Here is a 21,166-nt window from a genome sequence, read left to right on the forward strand (position 1 = left end):
GGGTTCCCCTTTATGCTTTACCTGAGGTTCAAAACCCATGTCAAACATTCGGTCTGCTTCATCCAAAACAACATAAGTAGCTCTGCGAAGGTTTGTTACACGGCCTGTCAAAATAAAATAAAGGTAGACACAAAAATAAATTATTATTATTTTTAATGGGTATTTTCACTGTTTTACAAAACCATTGGGAATATTTAAGTAAATAGCTAGTCTAGAAGACTTTCTATTTTCTGGAAGAGCCATCATGCTATTTGTACCCAAAAGAGGTTTAGTTTACTAGCCACATATTAGTCAACGATAGTGACTTTATCCTTGTGTATACTCTCAAACAACAACTTACCCCGAATGGCAATAATAAATATATATTCAAATTAAAAAATAAAATAAAAAATAAACATGTTGACTTTAGTTAGAGGCCTCCTATGAATGTACACCGGGATTTTTGCAACAAGTACTTTTGGTGAAGTTAAATGATTAGAAAAAAATAAAATTTTACAGTTGTGTAATGAGCTTGTGAACAGGCAGGATGGTCGTGGAAGGGAGCATATCTCCAAGAATTGTAGGGAAAAAGTCATAATGGCTCTCCTAAATATGTTATTGTTATGATAAAAAAAAACATTTAAGCTCATGCAACCGTGTACGGAAGCATATGGCCCTTGTATTTATTTTCAAACTCAGGTCTTGCATACCATCAGAGGGCCAGGAGAACCTGAATAAACCCAGAAAACAGCAGTCTCCAAAACACATCATAAACCTAAGACTGAGATGGAGCACGGAGCCACATCAGCCAATATCTGACATCGGTCACCTAGGAAAGAGCATATTACAGATTACAGCGCATGTGTGGTACGCAAGTATCCCTTGTTAAAGAAACCCAGCCTTCCCTCTATACCAAAACCTGCATGACAAACTTTTCCTTTAAGCCTATTGCTCATATTATTCAGTTTCCAAAAGCACTTCCCGTTGTTTAAATATATTTTTCTTCACATCGTTATTCTTCTATACCAAAACAGAAATTGAAAGAAAAACCAAGCAAGGGTGCAGCAGTTAAATGTTCGTGCTTTTTTAAAATATATGTTTCTGTGAACAGTTTACATCTTAAATAAGTTACATCTATTTTTTCGGTCAACAGACGATATGTGCTATTCAGATAACGAACACCAAAAACTAGAGCAAATGTGAAACTATAGAAAACGCAACCAATACGACGGTAAGAGCATTGATCCTAGAACTAAGGCGTAAGTCATCAAATTCATTTATATGTCGGGGCATCTGGAACACTGCCAAAGGGAGACAGTAGTTAAATTCAATTTAAATACATCCACAGAAATGATTACTGAATTGAAACGCACAAGCAAATTTATAATTAAAAGCAAAATATTACTAAACAAGTTAACATGTTGCAATATTTCTACTTTATACTTGTTAAAATGTTCACTATGGAACTATAATATGCTAAATATGGAGCAAATTCTGTCTCATCCCAAGCATCCAGGTTTCTTCTCAAACCACGATTTTCAAAATTACACCATAACTCACCTACCTTTGGCGGTTTAAGTCCTGGAAGCCGGGCTCTATAAGTCTTGAAGGGACTTTTTCCACAGAAGTTAAACAATGTCAACAGTTTAGTAAAGGATTTCATTTGGAATAAGATTTTTAACAACATTTCTCTTAAAAACATGCAGAAAAGTCAACAAAGAGGCCTGGCAAAGCTGTGATATCTCAATGTTATCCTCTAGGTCGTAGTATAAATACATGGGAGATACTTTTACAAAATGAAACTCATTTAAAATAAACAACTCACTGTTGTCTCCTAATGCCAAAATAATCACAATTTTAAGATCTAAAAATGTTGTGCAGCTGAATTTGGTCAGTTTCAAGGGTTCTAGGACAGACTGAAAATTATCATACTTACAAGCTTTCAAAAATTCATAAAATTACACCAGTAACTGCTAATACCCGGGACTGCTTAGCACATCTGAAAAATGACATTTGTATTTGGTGCACAGTCTGACGGAAGAGAAAAATAAATTGTGCTGCCACCATGGAGGAGCACTCAGCCCACCATAACCGAGGAGGATAACTAATATGAGATCATTTTTGACTGAGATGAGAAGGCTCTCAGTGGCAACAGAAACACCAAACTGACCCACGCTTTTGTGTACAAGGCAGCATGTAACAAAGCACCGTTAACAGGAAGTGCTGATGTGCACCCAGCAACCCCCCTTAGGCGTAGGCTAGCATCACCACCCACAGAGGTTATTGTAAGTGCAGTTTGTGAATGTACGACTGCCAAAGGGGTTTAGGGAGAAGGTTGGTCTCAAAGCTCAAAAAACCCTAAAATGTGATGGACATTTAACAAGGCATTTGGGGACGCTTTTGATATTTGCACAACAGTTAAGCACATGCGGCATACCCCTTTCTATAATGTGTTTGAACCCAGTCAGAACCCACACATTTTTATTAGGGATAGATATAAGCAAATGCCCCGTTTACAGCAAAAACAGCACTGCATTTTAAGCTTGAGGGGCATTTATGGTGGGACGGGTTGCAGGATCCATTTTGTGATGTAGTCAGATTGATCACATTTAAGAAATGTTTCCAATCCAAACCCGAAATGTTCAACTTTCTCTACTACTCAGCACTACAAGCAAGCCTTTCCAGTACTCTGGGTAAGTAAGGTTTAACATTCAGCATGCTGAAGGAGGAACTTAAATCATCGCTCAGCAGAAACAAGGAAGGTTTGCAAGATTATAAAAAACGGGATACTTTTTAAAATAGTACATCTTATGTAAAAGATTTACTGGTTTACACTTCCCTCTGTTTCTAACTGAACATTAGAAAAACACAAAAGCAGCATGTGGATATGTTAAAACACTATCTCATTCCTAAATCGTAATAAACCAAATACATATTTTAGAGCTAGAAACTGCTACTCAGGTGATGCAGCTGCATTTAAAACGATCAACTGTTTGGCAAACCCTAGATGCTATGTTCCGCACTACTGTATTGAGGCCAACATATCGGAAATCCTGCCCCAAGTAATTCCTGATACCAGAGTGTGGTAAATAATGGGTATTCGGTTCCCTCCCGATCATGGGTCTTGACCCTCGGAATTATGAATAACTGTCAAAATCACTGTTTGCACATCTAAATCAGCAGTTTTCCCTAGCTAAAAAAACGTTTCCTTTTTCAGATTTCACCAGAATATTTCTGGTGAAAATAGAATGAAGTTACTGTTTTTTGTAGATTGTCTCACAAATGTTTAATTCGGATTTGGTGGGAGATCCGGTTTTCACCTGAATTAGAATTAGAGCGGGCATGTTAATAGCTCCCTTCATTTTATACCATATGATTATTTTGTAAAATGAAATTAGCTAGTATTAGTTTTAATGAAAAATAACTAAAGAACAGTTGACAACCACTGGATGTCAAGCAGTAGTGCAGGATTCCTTTTTATGATCTAATCTTGTGTGGTCAAGTACAATGTTAATTTGTTCAACTCTCTTATGATTTTTGATAAAAATAACTCCGCCATTTTAAAAGGTAACACCTCAAAGCGTAGCCCCATTAGGATCTCATAATTTTCGTAAAGGGGCAGAAAAGGATCGGAGGTGAAGGGCTAGAGGTTATTTTTAACATAGCCCAAACAAAGCTTCTTTGTCACTTACATTCAGATGTGTCCTAAAAAGCGAGTAAAACAGACTGAGAATTTGAATAGCCAGAATAGTACACACTTAATTAGGCTAATATAATGATGGATGCTGCGATTCTCCTCAGTTTTCCTTCCTATCTATCTCCAGTAGGGCAGAATCATTCATCAGATGGAGACGTTATAAGAACCCTGGGTGAAGAGCAATTTACATAATAAATTAGGAAAGAGATCACAGATTCAAGGAAGATTATGTTCCAAAAAACGAAATGCTCAGATGTAGCCACTGTCAAAACGGGTGATAGAAAATAATAACACACACATTTTTACTCACCATTATTGGCTGCCAGCATGTCAATCATGCGGCCAGGAGTGCACACAATAATCTCAGCACCACGTTTAAGTTCAGCAATCTGAAAGATCCAACAACATGCCTTTAAGAGACTGAAAGCATATTCACAAAGTATTTCTGGCAAAACATCTACCTTCCACAAAACAAATTGTGTTTACACTCTATGAAGTCAGTAACACAACAGATTTTGGCAGTTACCTAACCCGAGTTACAAGACAAATATTCTCCCAAAGGAGTACACTCCAGAATTGTCCTAACACAGCCTCTACAGGGCATGGTCTGAGCAGGAACCTGAGAGGAAGAACTGTGGATCAGCTATTATCCTAGTTATTCACCGGAGCTATGCCAGTAGGGTGGAAAACAAATGATGAAACCCTATACAGGCGTAGTGACTGCCACATGTGGTAAGTGTAGAAAGGCCTGGGCACAGAACACCTGTCACTAAGAAGCAATAACCACCCCAACCCAAACATAAGGGTAAGATGGGCGGGCCACAGTCATGGTGGAGCTGCAGAGAGCCCAAAGCTGAAACTGTTGCTTTAGGAAGCTTCCCAACGGACACATTCAGAAACACGTGAAACAGCAGTTTGGAAGACGACATTATCGTGTTCAAAGTGTAGCAGCCAATGACGAGGTTTCAACTGTTGGATGAAGGAGGAGTGTTCTGATCACAGGGGACACGTTGTCTCCAGCAACACATGGTGGTGGCATCCAGAAGACAGTACAGTTCAGACTGAGTGAATCCTGGAGCTGCAGCGTGGTGAAGAGGTGTAAACTGTGTGCTCTAAGCAGGAGACCAAACTGTAAAGGTAATCTATTTGGTACGCTTGTTCTGGATTGCTGCACTAAAGGATTCATGGCATGAAAACGCAGTTGTACTATCCTGAGTGGATATCCTGAGATAATGCTATCTTTTTTTCTCAACGTGAAAAAACTATAAATAAAGTCTGAAAAAGGAAAACTGCCTCTTAACATCCTAGATTCAAAAGACTAGACCAAGAGCTCTAGTATGATGACAATATAAGGAACCCATCTTCTTAGAGAAGACGTGTAGATTACCCTCAACAAACTGTCCCAAAGCAATTCCATTCATCCTTTATATTTAGGCCAAGAGCAATAGCTATGTTAGTGATGCCAAAGCTACTGTTTATGGTTATGAATAGTAAGGAGGACAGAATATTAGGTATTATTTACGCCTCAAAAGCAGACAATGCTGATTTTCCAGCCCCCAAAGAATAGCTAAAGGATAAGTTGCTTACCTTCGGTATCGCCTTATCTGGTAGAGACATCTTTTAATTTCAGATTCCTTACCTGTGAATTTTCCCCCAGGTGTCAGCTTGATCCAGAGAAATTTCTGAGCAGTAACCCTGCCTGCCGTTAGGTGGCAATGATCAGCTCAGAGTCTGTCGGCGGCGGCACCGAATAGGACATCGCGCTGAAAGGGGAGTGCCTGTCCGTATAAATCAGTTTGCAGAGTGGGGGATGGGTGAATCAGTAAGGAATCTGCAACTAGAATATGTCTCTATCAGATAAGACATTGCCAAAGGTAAGTAACTTGTTCATCTGATCAAGACTTCTAGTTGCAGATCCCTTATATCTGAATAGATACCCAAGCAATACCATTCCCAGAGGTGGGTTTGCAAACCAAGATCATACTAGAAAGTCCAGCAGGACCGAACAGGCAAAGTATCCATCCGTACAGGCCTGACTATAATGGCAGTAGTGTTTGATAGAAGTGTGCAAGGATGCCCAAGTTGCCACCTGACAGATAAGAACTGGAACTGCACATGCTAATGCAGTGGTCGTAGCTGTAGCTCGAGTAGAATGAGCATGCAAGCCTTCAAGGGGTTGCTTTTTGGCCAGTGCGTAGCAGATCTTAATGCAGAGTACGACCCATCTGGAGATAGTCCATTTCTGCACTGCCCGACCTTTCTTCGCACCTACGTAACAAACAAAAAGTTGATCATCCACCCGGAACCCTTTTGCATGATCATGGTAGAACGCCAACGCTCTTTTGGGGTCCAGGCGGTGGAGTCTCTCCTCTTCCTTAGAAGGATGTGGAGGTGCATAAAAAGCAGGCAAGGTGATGGACTGGCCTAAATGAAAGGGCATAATCACTTTTGGCAGAAAAGAGGCCCTAGTGTGAAGCACCACTTTGTCAGGGTAGATGGAAAGATATGAAGGCGTGGATGACTGCCTGCAACTCACTCATGCTGGGGGCATATGTAATAGCCATAAGGAAGGCTGTTTTCAAAGTCAGAAACCTGAGAAGACAATTATTGAGAGGCTTGAAAGGAGAATACATCAGAAAGGTCAAATCCTAGTTCAAATCCCATTGGGGTATAATGAATGCAAATGGAGGAAACAAGTGTAAAAAGTTTAAGGAACCTATTTATAATAGGGGACTTAAACAAAGAAGGTTGTGCAGTTCCCCATGAGATCTGGACCTTGTAAAAGAGATTACCCTGATGCTGTGCCCACTGGAACTTCAGGTCCCATTGCAGAGCCCACACATGCCATATGGCATGTGTCACCAGCAGGATGCAAGAGGCCATTAGGCCAAGCAGCCTCAGTCATCCAGGGCAAAGGCTGAAACATCAATATCAGTCTGAATATCCTGGACTTGCCGTTCGGGAGAATAAGCCTGAAACTGCAATGTGTCGAGAACAGCTCAGATGAAAAGGAGCACCTGAGAGAGAGTCAAGTAGGACTTTGGCACGTTTATAGTGAACCCCAGCAAATGCAGGAGGTCCGCAGTAACCTGGAGGCGGGAGACAGCCAGTTATCGAGATGGGTGAAGACTGAACAGATCAGGTATTTCAGATGAGCTGCGACCACCCACCTCACCTTGGTAAATACCCAAAGGGCACTGCTAAGGCCAAAGGGGAGCACAGTTAACTGAAAGTGCTTGTGGCCTACTATGAGCCACATGTAATGTCTGTGGCCAGGCAGGACAGGAATATGGAAAAAAGCGTACTGCAAGTCCAATGCTGCCATGCCACGACCACGCAGAAGTTAAGTAGAATGCCCGGCACAGTGGCTGGCCGGGAATGGATGAGGTTGAAAGCCCCATCCGTAGTCACAAAAGGGGCCAAAGGAAGACTGAGTGGGGACGAGCGGCAAATGCGAGGCCCAAGGACGTGGCTCTAGCTCAGAAATCCGGGAAGCACTCAAGCGCAGAGTCTGTCTTGTCTCAGAAGAGACGGGTGCCATCAAAGGGTATGTCCATCAAAGTAGCCTGGACATCCCCTGAAAAGCCAGATATCCTCAGCCACGCGTGGCGGCTAAGGGCACTGTCGGCAAAATGAGATGGTAGTGTCCCGTCTGCAACGGTTAGTAAACTTTGCTCCATCTCTCCAATCAGCAACTGCCTGGGAGAGTACATCCCGGGCCTCCTTCGGGACCTGTGGCAGCAGTTACACAACCGTATCCCACAGCGTGAGGGAGTATTGGCCCAAAAGGGATGCAGTATTCATAGACTGCAATGTTAGGTTGAAATCTTCTTCCCAAGTGTGTCCAGCCTTTTGGATTTCCTATCCCTGGAAAGTGGAGGCTTAGATAACCAAGCTCTCATAGGTGGAGTGCTGCAGCAGAAAACTTGCATCTCCTGGGGCGGGGTGATGGCGAGCAATTGTCCTGTTTCTAGGAGTCCCCGTGCTGGGTCTCATTGAAAGTGTGCACGAGGTCTAAGGGGGGAAGCTCCAGGTTGAAGCACCCCTTGTTGGCATGGTTAGCCTCCCCATATTTTGACTGAAAAGTGCACTGGTTTTTGCTAACCAGGTCCCCATTGCCAGATCTCTTCCCCAAAACTGCACGGTCATTTCCCAATTGGCAAAAGCTTTAGCACACCCTAAGTAAATGGTACCCCTGGTACCTAGGGCCTGGGCTACTAAAGTGGGTCCCTAAGGCTGCAGCACAAATTGTGCCACCATAAGGGACCCCTCACCAAGCACATGACATGCTGCCATTGCAGGCTGCGTGTCTTGGTGCAGTCAAAAATGAAAACGTGACATGGCACATAACCTGTGTACCATGTCACCTAACACTGCATGCAAGTCATCTCTCTAGCAGGCTTTACAGCCCTAAGGCAGGGAGCATTATATGACATGTGAGAGCGTATCTGTGAGAGCATATATGCACAAGCAGATACGCCCCTGCTATGTCTTTGTCGATTTTCAAACACAGTAAGTGACCAGAGAAGCCATTTCAAATACATGTGCTGGACACTGGTCACTACGAGTTGCCAAGCTAAATGATGGCTTCACTGAAGACAGGGATGTTTGGTATCAAACATCTCGTATTGGTGAGCCCACAGTGATTCCAGTGTTGGATTTACCAATACATGCACACAGAGGGCACCTTAGAGGTGCCCCCTAAAAGCTACCAGCTACTAGTGTGTTAACTGACTGGTTCGGACCAGTCCAGCCACCTTAATCACGTTTCTGACCACCTAAGGTGAGAGTCTGTGCATTCAGGGTTCCAGAGACAAAAGCATGTACTGAGCAGGGGTGTTGACACCTCCTTCAGGCAGGATGGACATTCCAGGGCAGGAAGCTTCACAGACCTAGCCGCCTTTTTAATACTACAGAGATATCGCCAAATGGCAGAGATGACCAACCCCCCTCTCCTGACTCCTCTTTTGGCATCAAGACAGGTGGGAAAATTAGGCAGATTAGGATGTGGCCCCACTTCATGCCAGTGCCACCCCTAAAGTGGACAAGCTAGAGTGGACACCACTTTAAATTCCATCCGCTTGGTTTGGAAAGAATTAGGCCACTAGGGTCAAGGTTATGCCCACTTCCCAACAGAAGTGGTCATAGAAAGGGTGTAGTCACCCTAAAGGTGGGCAACCCAAAGGCTGCCACCTTGCACTCCCTGTAACACCCTTGATTTGAGTATTTAGGTGGCACCTCTGAACCCCACAACTTAGACCCTGATGACCTAAGAAGACAAAGGACAAAGAAGAGACGCACCTGCAGAAGAGGAGAAGAAGCAGCAGCAACTGATCTGGTACTAGCCCTGCTGGCCTGTCTGCACTTCTTGGTCTCTGCACCAGAAGACGGCTCGTCCTGATCCCAGCCTCAAGAATTCCTGGGAGGACTGGATGCCTTCAAAGACTCAAGTCTCCCCTGAGCAGCGGATCTGCTGTCCAACCGACTCTAAGAAAAGGACTCTGCTGCCTCCGGAACCACAAAGTCCCAATTTCTGAAGTCACCACTGCACAAACCGTCACTGATCCGAGTGGGAGTGGACCTCCGGTTCAAACAAGGTTCCCCAGGGCCTGCGTCCATCGTGGTTTCACCCCCCCCACTGGACTCCCTGAAGTCGCCTGCAGCCTCTGCATGCTGCCCCCCCCCCTCTCCCGCAGCTCCTGTGGTGACAGAAACCCGGCACCTCAAGCAACCACTGCTCCTGTCGCCGCTGGCTCAAACTGAAGTGGGCCCCTGGTGTCAACAACGTCCCCGAGCACTACTGAACTCGAGTTCACTGTGGTTTCACCCCTCCTGGACTACCCGACTGCGTCCACAGCCTCAGACCACAAGACCCCCTCCGAACCACAAGTGCTCCTCTACAAGGAAACCCAACGCCAAAGGACACTTCTGCATCCATCGCCCCTGGGCATTAGTGAAGAGGAGCAAAGGTACACCTACGTCTCCAAACACCCCACCGTTTGCCTCCCTGTTGGTTGTCCCAGACTGGTCTCCCAGCCAGAGCCTGCAGTCTAAATCCAGAGAGAGCAATCCCCATTGGAATACATTGGGCATCTAACGCCGTACTATACCTCTGCACCCGGCTCCCCACTGCTGCCCAGAGTGACCCGTTATATGGTCCTGCCCTTGCCCAGTACTCACCTTCAGTCTACAAGATTGGTCCTGTGAGTCATTGTAAACGGCTTGTTTGTTGATTGTGTTTTCCTTCCATAGGTTAACATTGAAAAACTCTGAAATTGAACAGTGCCGATTTTTGCAAGTAAAAAAAAAGTATGGTCAATAAAATCGTACTTATTTTATAACTAAGTTCAGGAGTTCAAAACATATACAAAAAGTAGTATTATTTTTCTAAATTGGTCTCAGATTTATTCTTGGAGCGTGTCTCATTCATTGCCTTTGTGAGTACAACAAATGCTTAGCACTACCATCTGATAAGCCTAACTGCTCGCCCACACTACCACAAATACAGCTTTAATCCTATCTATTTTTGCCTCAGCAATACCAATTGGGGATCCACTGGAGTCTCTGCATGATCTACTTCTTTTTAGTACACAAAATAGAGAGCCAGCGCCCTACAGGAGGTTAGTCCTGACTGCCAACAAAAGCAACTCAAGGCCCACAACCTCAGCTGCTCTTCTCACCACCACAGAATAGGGCCTTCCCTCTCCCATAGCCACGGTAGGGGGAGAAAGCATGCCAGTCTCTGGAAAAGTATCCAGTGCATTGTCCTCACCCAAGTCTGTACGCCAGTCAATAGGCTCATGAAGCCGATATTCTAAAGGGACCAGTGACCCCCTCCAATTCCTCACCGTAAACTAGGTGAAAGGAAGGTCAGAGTGGTACGACTGACATCAGTCCAGATCATGACTGGATCCAAGGGTGCCCCACAGCGCGAGGCCATTGGATCGGAACCCAAAGGGCAACTTTCTGAGTCCGCAGGGCCCGAAGGCGCTCCTGCGGAATCTGACTGCCCAAAAATGAGGCATATAGCCTCACAGAACTTTTTGATTTGGGTAGGGGTCGCTCCGGCTCCTGAATACTCGGGAAGACGCAGAGTCAGCCCAGGCACAAGCTTCGCTGAGCGAGGTCCAGAGCACCGACGCTACCTTGTCTCCTTGGCTGATGGACAAGGAGAACTCAAAGAAAGTTTCGACTTATTAGATTTTTTCTTGTACCTCAACTTACCCGATCACCCCGAGGACTTGGAGTGGGACGATGACGATGGAGGACTCTGATTGATCCCAGGACCTTCCTCTCAACCAAGACCTCGACTATCGTTGAGTCAAGCATGAGGCCGCCATCAGCTTCAGGGACTGTTCCCTCAAAGCTTTCGGATGCATGGAGGACACTCGGAGCATAACTTTGGGTCATGGTCATACTCCAGGTACCAAAGACACAAGAGGTGCTGATCTGTCACTGACATCACTCGATGACATGAACTGAAGGGCTTTAACCCGGTCTTCCTCAATGACAGCCTCGGTGCACCAGGAATTCTAAAACTCGAAAACGTTTCACAAAAATTCAAAAATGACTGAGGGGTAGCTCTCTTCGGATCAGCACTAGCTGGCACGGAAAGAAAATTACTGACGTCAGCACACTCGGGTAGGAACCACAACATCACATCCAGTACGGCTGATGACTGACGCTGTGCAGATCAACGCCACAAAACGGCACACAGGGGCACTTGCTCAAGAAAAATCTCTGGATCCACTCTGCCACCCAGGGGAAATTCAAATGTAAGGAATCTGCAACTAGAAGTCTTTATCAGATACTTTAATCAATATCTTATCCAAGCCTTTCCTTCATGGATGCCTCAAACCCAACCGCTTCAATGACTAACACAAAACAAGCAAGTCAATACACTCATTCAATCAAAAAAATGGTAACTGGCTATGTTCCTGTTAAGGGACAACCACAATTAGAGGAAGGAAAGCTATTGCATAAGCAGCAAACAAATTAAACCCAGCTAGTGGTGAGCAATGGGCCGGGCCAAAGCCCACTAAGTTTATGTATGGTCAACAAGTCCTTTCCACGAAAGCAGCTAAAAGAGGTTTTTAGGCAACATCTGAATGCTTTGGCCGCGGTCCGACCGTGACCCTGGCGGTCTGGTGACTGCCAGGGTCATAATGGGGGCCACAGTCTTCATAGTTACAGATCTAGCTTAAAGACAGTAGGACTACCGGAGGCAAGTCAGTTGACTTGACTGACAAGACACAAAGGTCAGGAGATGGTCCAATGTGGCAATTTCTTTGACCAGACGAAGGATATTAGCATACAAGCTAACGATGAGACAAACCTCAGAGGGCTTCTCATTGAGGTATGGGTTAAAGCCAGACAAAAACAGCACAAACCGCATGCTCCAGGTGATGGAAGGCTCACTGGGTGCCGTGCAGCAGATCTTCATTAGCTTGATGCTTGTTTCAGAGGCAAGACTTTAGTCAGATTACTAGCTCAAAATAAAAGTTCTTAGAGATTTGCACATTCAAATTCAGGGGTAACATGCATAAACCCCAATACAGGTTATTGTTTTCTTCAGGATTAGTTCAAATTAACTTAGTCACAACTGTCAACTTCGATGATCATCACTTCTCTCTCGATTACAGGGCTAGATCAGCCCCACAGCACTCAGGTTTCAATAGAACTAGAACTTTGGAGTATCTACCAGCTGCTATGCCTAATGTGCATAAAGGAATGCTCTGAAATGAGAGTAATTGCCCTTAATTTAATGGGCCAGGGATGAAAGTAAGCTCGTCAACGATCGAGTTACTTGCGTGTGGTAACCCTGTTTCTGGAGGTGGAAACTAACAGCAGATTCATCAGCTTCTGAATATCCCCAGGCCCACCACTAGATACAGAGGTTTGTTCAGCATAGTCTCTGCACACCAGTAGGTGATGTCGTGGGGGTTAGAGTGAGCTATGCTCCACCCTTCCCCAAAAGTGAAGACCAGAACCATACGTAGGAGCCACACATCCACACTGTCAGATTCCTTCTGAACATTGTTCGCGCCCTTGAATGTGTAGCGTATTAGTATTCAATTTTGTCTGCATGTAAGTATTTAGAATTCAGAACCTTTCTTGATGGGGAAAAAAGGTATGCCACAGTACCCAGACTTGGGAGACCAGTGATCAATCTGCAGTTAGATATAGTACCTGTAGGAAGTTGGCTCTGTATGCACTATTTTAAAGTAAGGAATAGTATGCACAGAGTCTAAGGGTTCCCCTTATAGGTAAGATAGTGGCAAAAAGAGATAATTCTAATGCTCTATTTTGTGGTAGTGTGGTCGAGCAGTAGGCTTATCAAAGGAGTAGTGTTAAGCACTTGTTGTACGCACACAGGCAATAAATGAGGAACACACACTCAGACAATTCCAGGCCAATAGGTTTTTATATAGAAACATATATTTTCTTAGTTTATTTTAAGAACCACAGGGTCAAGATTTACAAGCAATACTTCAAATGAAAGGTATTTCACTCAGGTATCTTAGGAACTTTGAATCAACTCAATATCATGTACAGTTTTGGCAAAAATGTCAATAAGCTATTTTAAAACTAGACACTTAGTGCAATTTTCGACAGTTCCTGGGGGAAGTAAGTATTGGTTAGTTTTGCAGGTAAGTAAAACACCTACAGGGTTCAAAGTTGGGTCCAAGGTAGCCCACCGCTGGGGGTTCAGGGCAACCCCACAGTTACCACACCAGCAGCTCAGGGCCGGTCAGGTGCAGAGGTCAAAGTGGTGCCCAAAACGCATAGGCTTCAATGGAGAAGGGGGTGCCCCGGTTCCAGTCTGCCAGCAGGTAAGTACCCGTGACTTCGGAGGGCAGACCAGGGGGGTTTTGCAGGGCACTGGGGGGACACAAGTCAGCACAAAAAGTACACCCTCAGCGGCACAGGGGCGGCCGGGTGCAGTGTGCAAACAGGCGCCGGGTTTGCAATAGGTTTCAATGGGAGACCCAGGGGTCTCTTCAGCGAAGCAGGCAGGCAAGGGGGGGGGGCTCCTCGGGGTAGCCACCACCTGGGCAAGGGAGAGCGCCACCTGGGGGTCGCTTCTGCACTGGAGGTCGGATCCTTCAGGTCCTGGGGGCTGCGGGTGCAGTGTCTTTACCAGGCGTCGGGTTCTTTGAAGCAGGCAGTCGCGGTCAGGGGGAGCCTCTGGATTCTCTCTGCAGGCGTCGCTGGGGGGCTCAGGGAGGTCAACGCTGGCTACTCACAGGGTTGCAGTCGCCGGGGAGTCCTCCCTGTAGTGTTGTTTCTCCACAGGTCGAGCCGGGGGCGTCGGCTGCAGAGTGGAAAGTCTCACGCTTCCGGCGGGAAACGTGCAGTCCTTTAAAAGTTGTTTCTTTGTTGCAAAGTCGTCGTTTTTTTGGAACAGGGCCGCTGTCCTCGGGAGTTCTTGGTCCTTTTAGATGCAGGGTAGTCCTCTGAGGCTTCAGAGGTCGCTGGACCCTGGGGGACGCGTCGCTGTTGCAGTTATTCTTTAAGTGGGGAGACAGGCCGGTAGGGCTGGGGCAAAAGCAGTTGGTGTCTCCGTCTTCTCTGCAGGGCTTCAGGTCAGCAGTCCTCCTTCATCTTCAGGTTGCAGGAATCTCTCTTGCTTGGTTCTGGGGGCCCCTAAATACTCAATTTAGGGGTGGGTTTAGGTCTGGGGGGTTAGTAGCCAATGGCTACTAGCCCAGAGGGTGGCTACACCCTCTTTGTGCCTCCTCCCTGAGGGCAGGGGGGGCACATCCCTAATCCCATTGGGGGAATCCTCCATCTGCAAGATGGAGGATTTCTAAAAGTCAGAGTCACCTCAGATCAGGACACCTTAGGGGTTGTCCTGACTGGCCAGTGACTCATCCTTGTTTTTCTCATTATCTCCTCCGGCCTTGCCGCCAAAGGTGGGGCCATGGCCGGAGGGGGCGGGCATCTCCCCTAGCTGGGATGCCCTGTGGCGCTGTAACAAAGGGGGTGAAGCCTTTGAGGCTCACCGCCAGGTGTTACAGTTCCTGCAGGGGGAGTTGAGAAGCACCTCCACCTAGTACAGGCTTTGTTACAAGGCACAGAGTGACAAAGGCACTCCCCCCATGTGGCCAGCAACATGTCTGGTGTGTGGCAGGTTGGCAAAACTAGTCAGCCCACACTGGAAGTCAGGTATGTTTTCAGGGGGCATCTCTAAGATGCCCTCTGGGGTGTATTTCACAATAAAATGTACACTGGCATCAGTGTGCATTTATTGTGCTGAGAAGTTTGATACCAAACTTCCCAGTTTTCAGTGTAGCCATTATGGTGCTGTGGAGTTCGTGCATGACAGACTCCCAGACCATATACTTTTATGGCTACCCTGCACTTACAATGTCTAAGGTTTTGTTTAGACACTGTAGGGGCATAGTGCTCATGCACCTATGCCCTCACCTATGGTATAGTGCACCCTGCCTTAGGACTGTAAGGCCTGTTAGAGGGGTGACTTATCTATGCCATAGGCAGTGTGAGGTTGGCATGGCACCCTGAGGGGAGTGCCATGTCAACTTAGTCATTTTCTCCCCACCAGCACACACAAGCTGGCAAGCAGTGTGTCTGTGCTGAGTGAGGGGTCCCTAGGGTGGCATAAGACATGCTGCAGCCCGTAGAGACCTTCCCTGGCATCAGGGCCCTTGGTACCAGGGGTACCAGTTACAAGGGACTTACCTGGATGCCAGGGTGTGCCAATTGTGTAGACAAAGGTACAGTTTTAGGGAAAGAACACTGGTGCTGGGGTCTGGTTAGCAGGCCTCCGCACACTTTCAAATCATAACTTGGCATCAGCAAAGGCAAAAAGTCAGGGGGGTAACCATGCCAAGGAGGCATTTCCTTACATGGAGGATGTGTATGTACCCCTGTACCCGTTAGTGATGAAAGAAACTTCACTGTGTGGGAGCTTGGAAGGCACTCATGGTCCTGGTGGCGTTGGTGTCCTTTTTTTATCTTATCAAGTGTTGTATCAACTTGCAGCCCAAACATGAGCTCCTTGTCAAAGGGCAATTTCAAAACTGCCTGTTGGACCTCTAGCTTGAAGCAGGAACAGCAAACCAAGCACACTTCTCAATGTGTTAATCCCCCAGGCTGCTGTGTCTGCTGCATTAAGGGTGCATCAGATAACAGCTGTCCGTAATAATTTGGCTCTCAGAGACAATTTGTTGGTCCAATCTAGAGTGGTGTTCAGGGAGGTATTGAACCAATTCCTCCATCTCATCCCGTGCCTGATCATATTGGACCAAAAGGGCTTGAGAATTGTCAATGCACCAATGATTTTCCCCTTGCAGCACCACCCTCTTTCTTGGGGGGAGGAGAGTCCCTGGTAGCTTAACTATTAGGTGGTGGTGGTCACTAAAGAGGGTCAGAAGGGTCCACCATATTTTTTGTATCCACCTGTGGTGTGATCACTCTGGAGTGCACAGGTTCCTTAAATATATCCTCCGCATGTCTAAGCATACCAGAGAGCTTGGGAAGAAAGTGTGTCCCTATGCATGGAGGAGAGAGTATCGAACAAGAAATCCTGTTCTTTGGGCTCTTTGTGCAGCTCTACGTGGTGGAATGCAGCTATCCTATATCCTATAAACCACTTGCTGATAGGAGGTAGTGTCCTCTGGAGGGGAGGGGCAAGCAGAGTGGACACCAGGATCATTTGGTGAAAAGGGTTCAGGGTAATAAGCATCCCATGGATTTGCTTCATCAGGAGGACCCCTAAAACTCCAGTGTAAGACTGTGGTAACCCCTGAGGTGTGGCATCCCCTTGTATAGGTGATTGAGGTGGGGAGGGAAAGGAGGTGGTGAAGTGGGGGAGGAGAAGGTATTGGAGAAAGATGGCAAGCTGGGCTAGTAGCCTTGCCCTTTGTCCTCTGCTTTGGAGGGACAGGAGCATCCAGAACCTCCTTGAAAGTCAACTTCCTCTTTATAAACAGAGGAGAGGAGAGGAAGGTGAACTACGTTGTGGCCTGTGTTTATTTGAATTTGAATTTTGCACTGTCTAGCATCCATCTTTTCAAGTATTGACTCGACTGGAGAAGGACTGGTGGAAGACTGGCCTGATTCCCTGGATTCCAAAGTTTTTGGTTCCCGAAGGCTTAGGCACTGAACATTTGTGCTTCGGAATCTTGGTCGACGGTGAGGTCGAAGCAGATGGCTGCCGGATCGGCCCTGAGGTTTGTATCGACATCAAAACAATCTATCGGTCCGAGGTGGTCAATGTTGAAGCCAAGACTGAGGCAATAGCCTTTTAGGCCATTTTTCGGCACTGAGCTGGAAGGCGGGGCTTGCGAAACAATATTTCTGTCCTGGTCATGGCCGGATGGCAGTGGTGGACCGGTGACCTCTATAATAGGCTGTAGGACCTTATTGGAGTGTTTTTCTGGATGAGCAGGAGTCACAGTTCTCAAGCGCTGGGCAGAGGAAAGGTCTTGGCTCTCAATTTCGAACTCCACATCGGACTCTGAGCTATCTTGGATGGAAAAAGATTCCTCCTTCTGCGCTGTTGGTTCCTCCTAATCAAGTACTTCCCCGAAGAGGTCTCCTATGAAACACAAAAGGAACAGTCCCTTCTTTTTAATATTTAGCACCCTGCTGGGTGGGCTACCAAGGCCTTAAATAACAGTGACTTGTTAATATTAAAACGTAAGGTTCTGACTTGGCAAAAGCCATCTTGCAATGGCAGTTTTAAGGCTGTCTGACTAGGCTGCAGTTGTAGGCACTGAGTCGTGTTTTCATCTTGTCGCAGCAGTGGTGGCACAATTAAGTGCTGCAGTTCACTAGTGACATTTAACTTACTTGCTCTAGACACCTCTCGTACCATCTACTTGGGACATACAGTTAAGTTGAAAAAAAGAAAAAAAAAAGGCCAATCAGGTATCAGTCAGTTGTACATATTTTGGGGGTCAGAACACTTGCCTGGACAGCAAGGCCCTGTGCACTAAAAAGTCGTAAAACCAGCAGCTAGTTTATTAGAAACCGGCAGCACAAAGTAGGGGTGAACCTGCAAAAGAATGATTTCTCTACACTAATGTATTAAGTTGAAACGATTGTGCGTGTTAATGAAATACACTTTTTAAATTATTTTGAAGAGACCATATTATATTTTTCCACGTTTGTTGCACAACATATTTGACAATGAAGGTGTTCCTAAAGATATGTGGTGTAGGACACCTTCTTTGCCCCTTTTCCTTTACCTTCAGTTAATGTGTAAATAAATGCTTGACTTTTTAAACGATTTCTGAATGTTAGTGCTCAGTCACGTAAACAGCAGCCTAGTGCTGCTGTTCGTTTGGGAGCTGCATGTAAAGGTCAGAAGAGCCACAATTCGCCCCCAGATGTACTTTTAGTATACCTGGTGTAAAGGATGCACTGAGCTTACCCCTACGGCCAGTGACTATGAGATGGTCCGAGACCTCCTGAAAGACAGCAATGTGTGCTAATGGACATCCTTTTCAGCAATTACTGGCAATAAGTTATCTACAATCAAGGTCTTGCATGTTTTCTTCTGTTTTCGCCTTTAAGATTAAGCCTCTGCCAGCCATCTCTTCTGCATTTATTACATGAACTGCAAAAACAGGCAGTCTTCTAAAAATAGGTGTCAAAGTGATACTGCATGCTGTGGGAGATGCGTAACTGGATGCATGCCTGGATGTATTTTTTGTGGCTTATGACGAGCAACAGTAGGTTAGCTGCATAATACTGTCAAACTTGCTTCACTGAATAAGTATTACCTTTATACCATCCACAGGCTACAGTGGCATCCCATGGAGCTAAAAAAAGGCACAGAAGAATGCTGCTGTGGCTTTTACCGATTGCGGCTGTTTGCTGTAGGTGACATACACGTTTGTAAGCTCGCCTTGAAAATTTAGAGGTAATTAGAAAAATCACATTGTGAAAAAAGAATTAAGGTTAGTGAGGCACTGAATGTTTTGGTGTTCCCACCTCATATCAGATACACAACATTAGAAAATGTTTATTTTTTCTTGACTTTGATCATTAGGAACAAAAAGTGCAAAGTAAAAAATTAGATTCAATGAGTTACATGTGTTGTAGGGAGTTGGCTCTGTATGCACTATTTCAAAGTAAGGAATAGTATGCACAGAGTCCAAGGGTTCCCCTTAGAGGTAAGATAGTGGCAAAAAGAGATAAACCTAATGCTCTATTTTGTGGTAGTGTGGTTGAGCAGTAGGCTCATCAAAGGAGAAGTGTTAAGCATTTGTTGTACACACACAGGCAATAAATGAGGAACACACACTCAGACAATTCCAGGCCAATAGGTTTTTGTATAGAAAAATATATTTTCTTAGTTTATTTTAAGAACCACAGGCTCAAATTTTACATGTAATACTTTGAATGAAAGGTATTGCAGGTAGGTACTTTAGGAACTTTGAATAATCACAATAGCATATATACTTTTCAAATAAAACACATATAGCTATTTTAGAACTAGACAGTGCAATTTTCATAGTTCCTAGGGGAGGTAAGTAATTGTTAGTTCTTGCAGGTAAGTAAACCACCTACGGGGTTCAAGTTGGGTCCAAGGTAGCCCACCGTTGGGGGTTCAGAGCAACCCCAAAGTTACCACACCAGCAGCTCAGGGCCGGTTAGGTGCAGAGTTCAAAGTGGTGCCCAAAACACATAGGCTTCAATGGAGAAGGGGGTGCCCCGGTTCCAGTCTGCCAGCAGGTAAGTACCCGCGTCTTCGGAGGGCAGACCAGGGGGGTTTTGTAGGGCACCGGGGGGGACACAAGTAAGCACTGAAAGTACACCCCCAGCAGCACTGGGCGGCCGGGTGCAGTGTGCAAACACACGTCGGGTTTTCAATTGGAATCAATGGGAGACCAAGGGGTCTCTTCAGCGATGCAGGCAGGCAAGGGGGGGGGGGGGATCCTCGGGGTAGCCACCACCTGGGCAAGGGAGAGGGCCTCCTGAAGGTCACTCCTGCACTGGAGTTCCGATCTTTCAGGTCCTGGGGACTGCGGGTGCAGGGTCTTTTCCAGGCGTCGGGATCTGGGAGTCAGGCAGTCGCGGTCAGGGGGAGCCTCGGGATTCCCTCTGCAGGCGTCGCTGTGGGGGCTCAGGGGGGCCAACTCTGGCTACTCACGGTCTCGTAGTCGCCGGGGAGTCCTCCCTGAAGTGTTTGTTCTCCACAAGTCGAGCCGGGGGCGTCGGGTGCAGAGTTGCAAGTCTCACGCTTCTGGCAGGAAACGCAGTCGTTTTAAAGTTGCTCCTTTGGAAACAAAGTTGCAGTCTTGGGTGAACAGGGCCGCTGTCCTCTGGAGTTTCCTGGTCCTTCTAGAGCAGGGCAGTCCTCTGAGGATTCAGAGGTCGCTGATCCCTGGGGAAAGCGTCGCTGGAGCAGTGTCTTTAGAAGTGGGGAGACAGGCCGGTAGAGCTGGGGCCAAAGCAGTTGGTGTCTCCGTCTTCTCTGCAGGGTTTTTCAGTTCAGCAGTCCTCTTCTTCTTAGGTTGCAGGAATCTGAGTTCCTAGGTTCAGGGGAGACCCTAAATACAGAATTTAGGGGTGTGTTTAGGTCAGGGAGGGCAGTAGCCATTGGCTACTAGCCCTGAGGGTGGCTACACCCTCTTTGTGCCTCCTCCCAAGGGGAGGGGGTCACATTCTTATCCCTATTGGGGGGGATCCTCCATCTGCAAGATGGAGGATTCCTAAAAGTCAGAGTCACTTCAGCTCAGGTTGCCTTAGGGGCTGTCCTGACTGGCCAGTGACGACTCCTTGTTTTTCTCATTATCTCCTCCGGCCTTGCCGCGAAAAGTGGGGCCGTGGCCGGAGGGGGCGGGCAACTCCACTAGCTGGAATGCCCTGGGGGGCTGTAACAAAGGGGGTGAGCCTTTGAGGCTCACCGCCAGGTGTTACAGTCCTGTAAGGGGGAGGTGATAAGCATCTCCACCCAGTGCAGGCTTTGTTACTAGCCACAGAGTAACAAAGGCACTCTCCCCATGTGGCCAGCAACATGTCTCGAGTGTGGCAGGCTGCTAAAACCAGTCAGCCTACACGGGTAGTTGGTTAAGGTTTCAAGGGGCACCTCTAAGGTGCCCTCTGGGGTGTATGTTACAATAAAATGTACACTGGCATCAGTGTGCATTTATTGTGCTGAGAAGTTTGATACCAAACTTCCCAGTTTTCAGTGTAGCCATTATGGTGCTGTGGAGTTCGTGTTTGACAGACTCCCAGACCATATACTCTTATGGCTACCCTGCACTTACAATGTCTAAGGTTTTGCTTTGACACTGTTGGGGCACAGTGCTCATGCACTGGCGCCCTCACCTATGGTATAGTGCACCCTGCCTTAGGGCTGTAAGGCCTGCTAGAGGGGTGACTTATCTATACTGCATAGTCGGTATGAGGTTGGCATGGCACCCTGAGGGGAGTGCTATGTCGACTTACTCGTTTTGTCCTCACCAGCACACACAAGCTGGCAAGCAGTGTGTCTGTGCTGAGTGAGGGGTC

The 21,166-nt window shown here is 46.4% G+C and overlaps 1 protein-coding gene across 1 annotated transcript in view; it reads right to left on the reverse strand.

Moving 5' to 3' along the window:
* DDX46 (DEAD-box helicase 46) overlaps window positions 1–21,166 on the reverse strand; it is a 669,293-nt gene that overhangs the window by 358,646 nt on the left and 289,481 nt on the right. Inside the window, exons 12-13 of the mRNA XM_069199247.1 lie at window positions 3,987–4,065; window positions 22–104 (exon numbers count right to left, since the gene is read on the reverse strand). Of these exons, the coding sequence (XP_069055348.1) occupies window positions 22–104; window positions 3,987–4,065 (162 nt within the window). The remainder of the gene's footprint in view (window positions 1–21; window positions 105–3,986; window positions 4,066–21,166) is intronic.

This window comes from Pleurodeles waltl, chromosome 7 (assembly GCF_031143425.1).
Source record: "Pleurodeles waltl isolate 20211129_DDA chromosome 7, aPleWal1.hap1.20221129, whole genome shotgun sequence".
NCBI lineage: Eukaryota > Metazoa > Chordata > Amphibia > Caudata > Salamandridae > Pleurodeles > Pleurodeles waltl.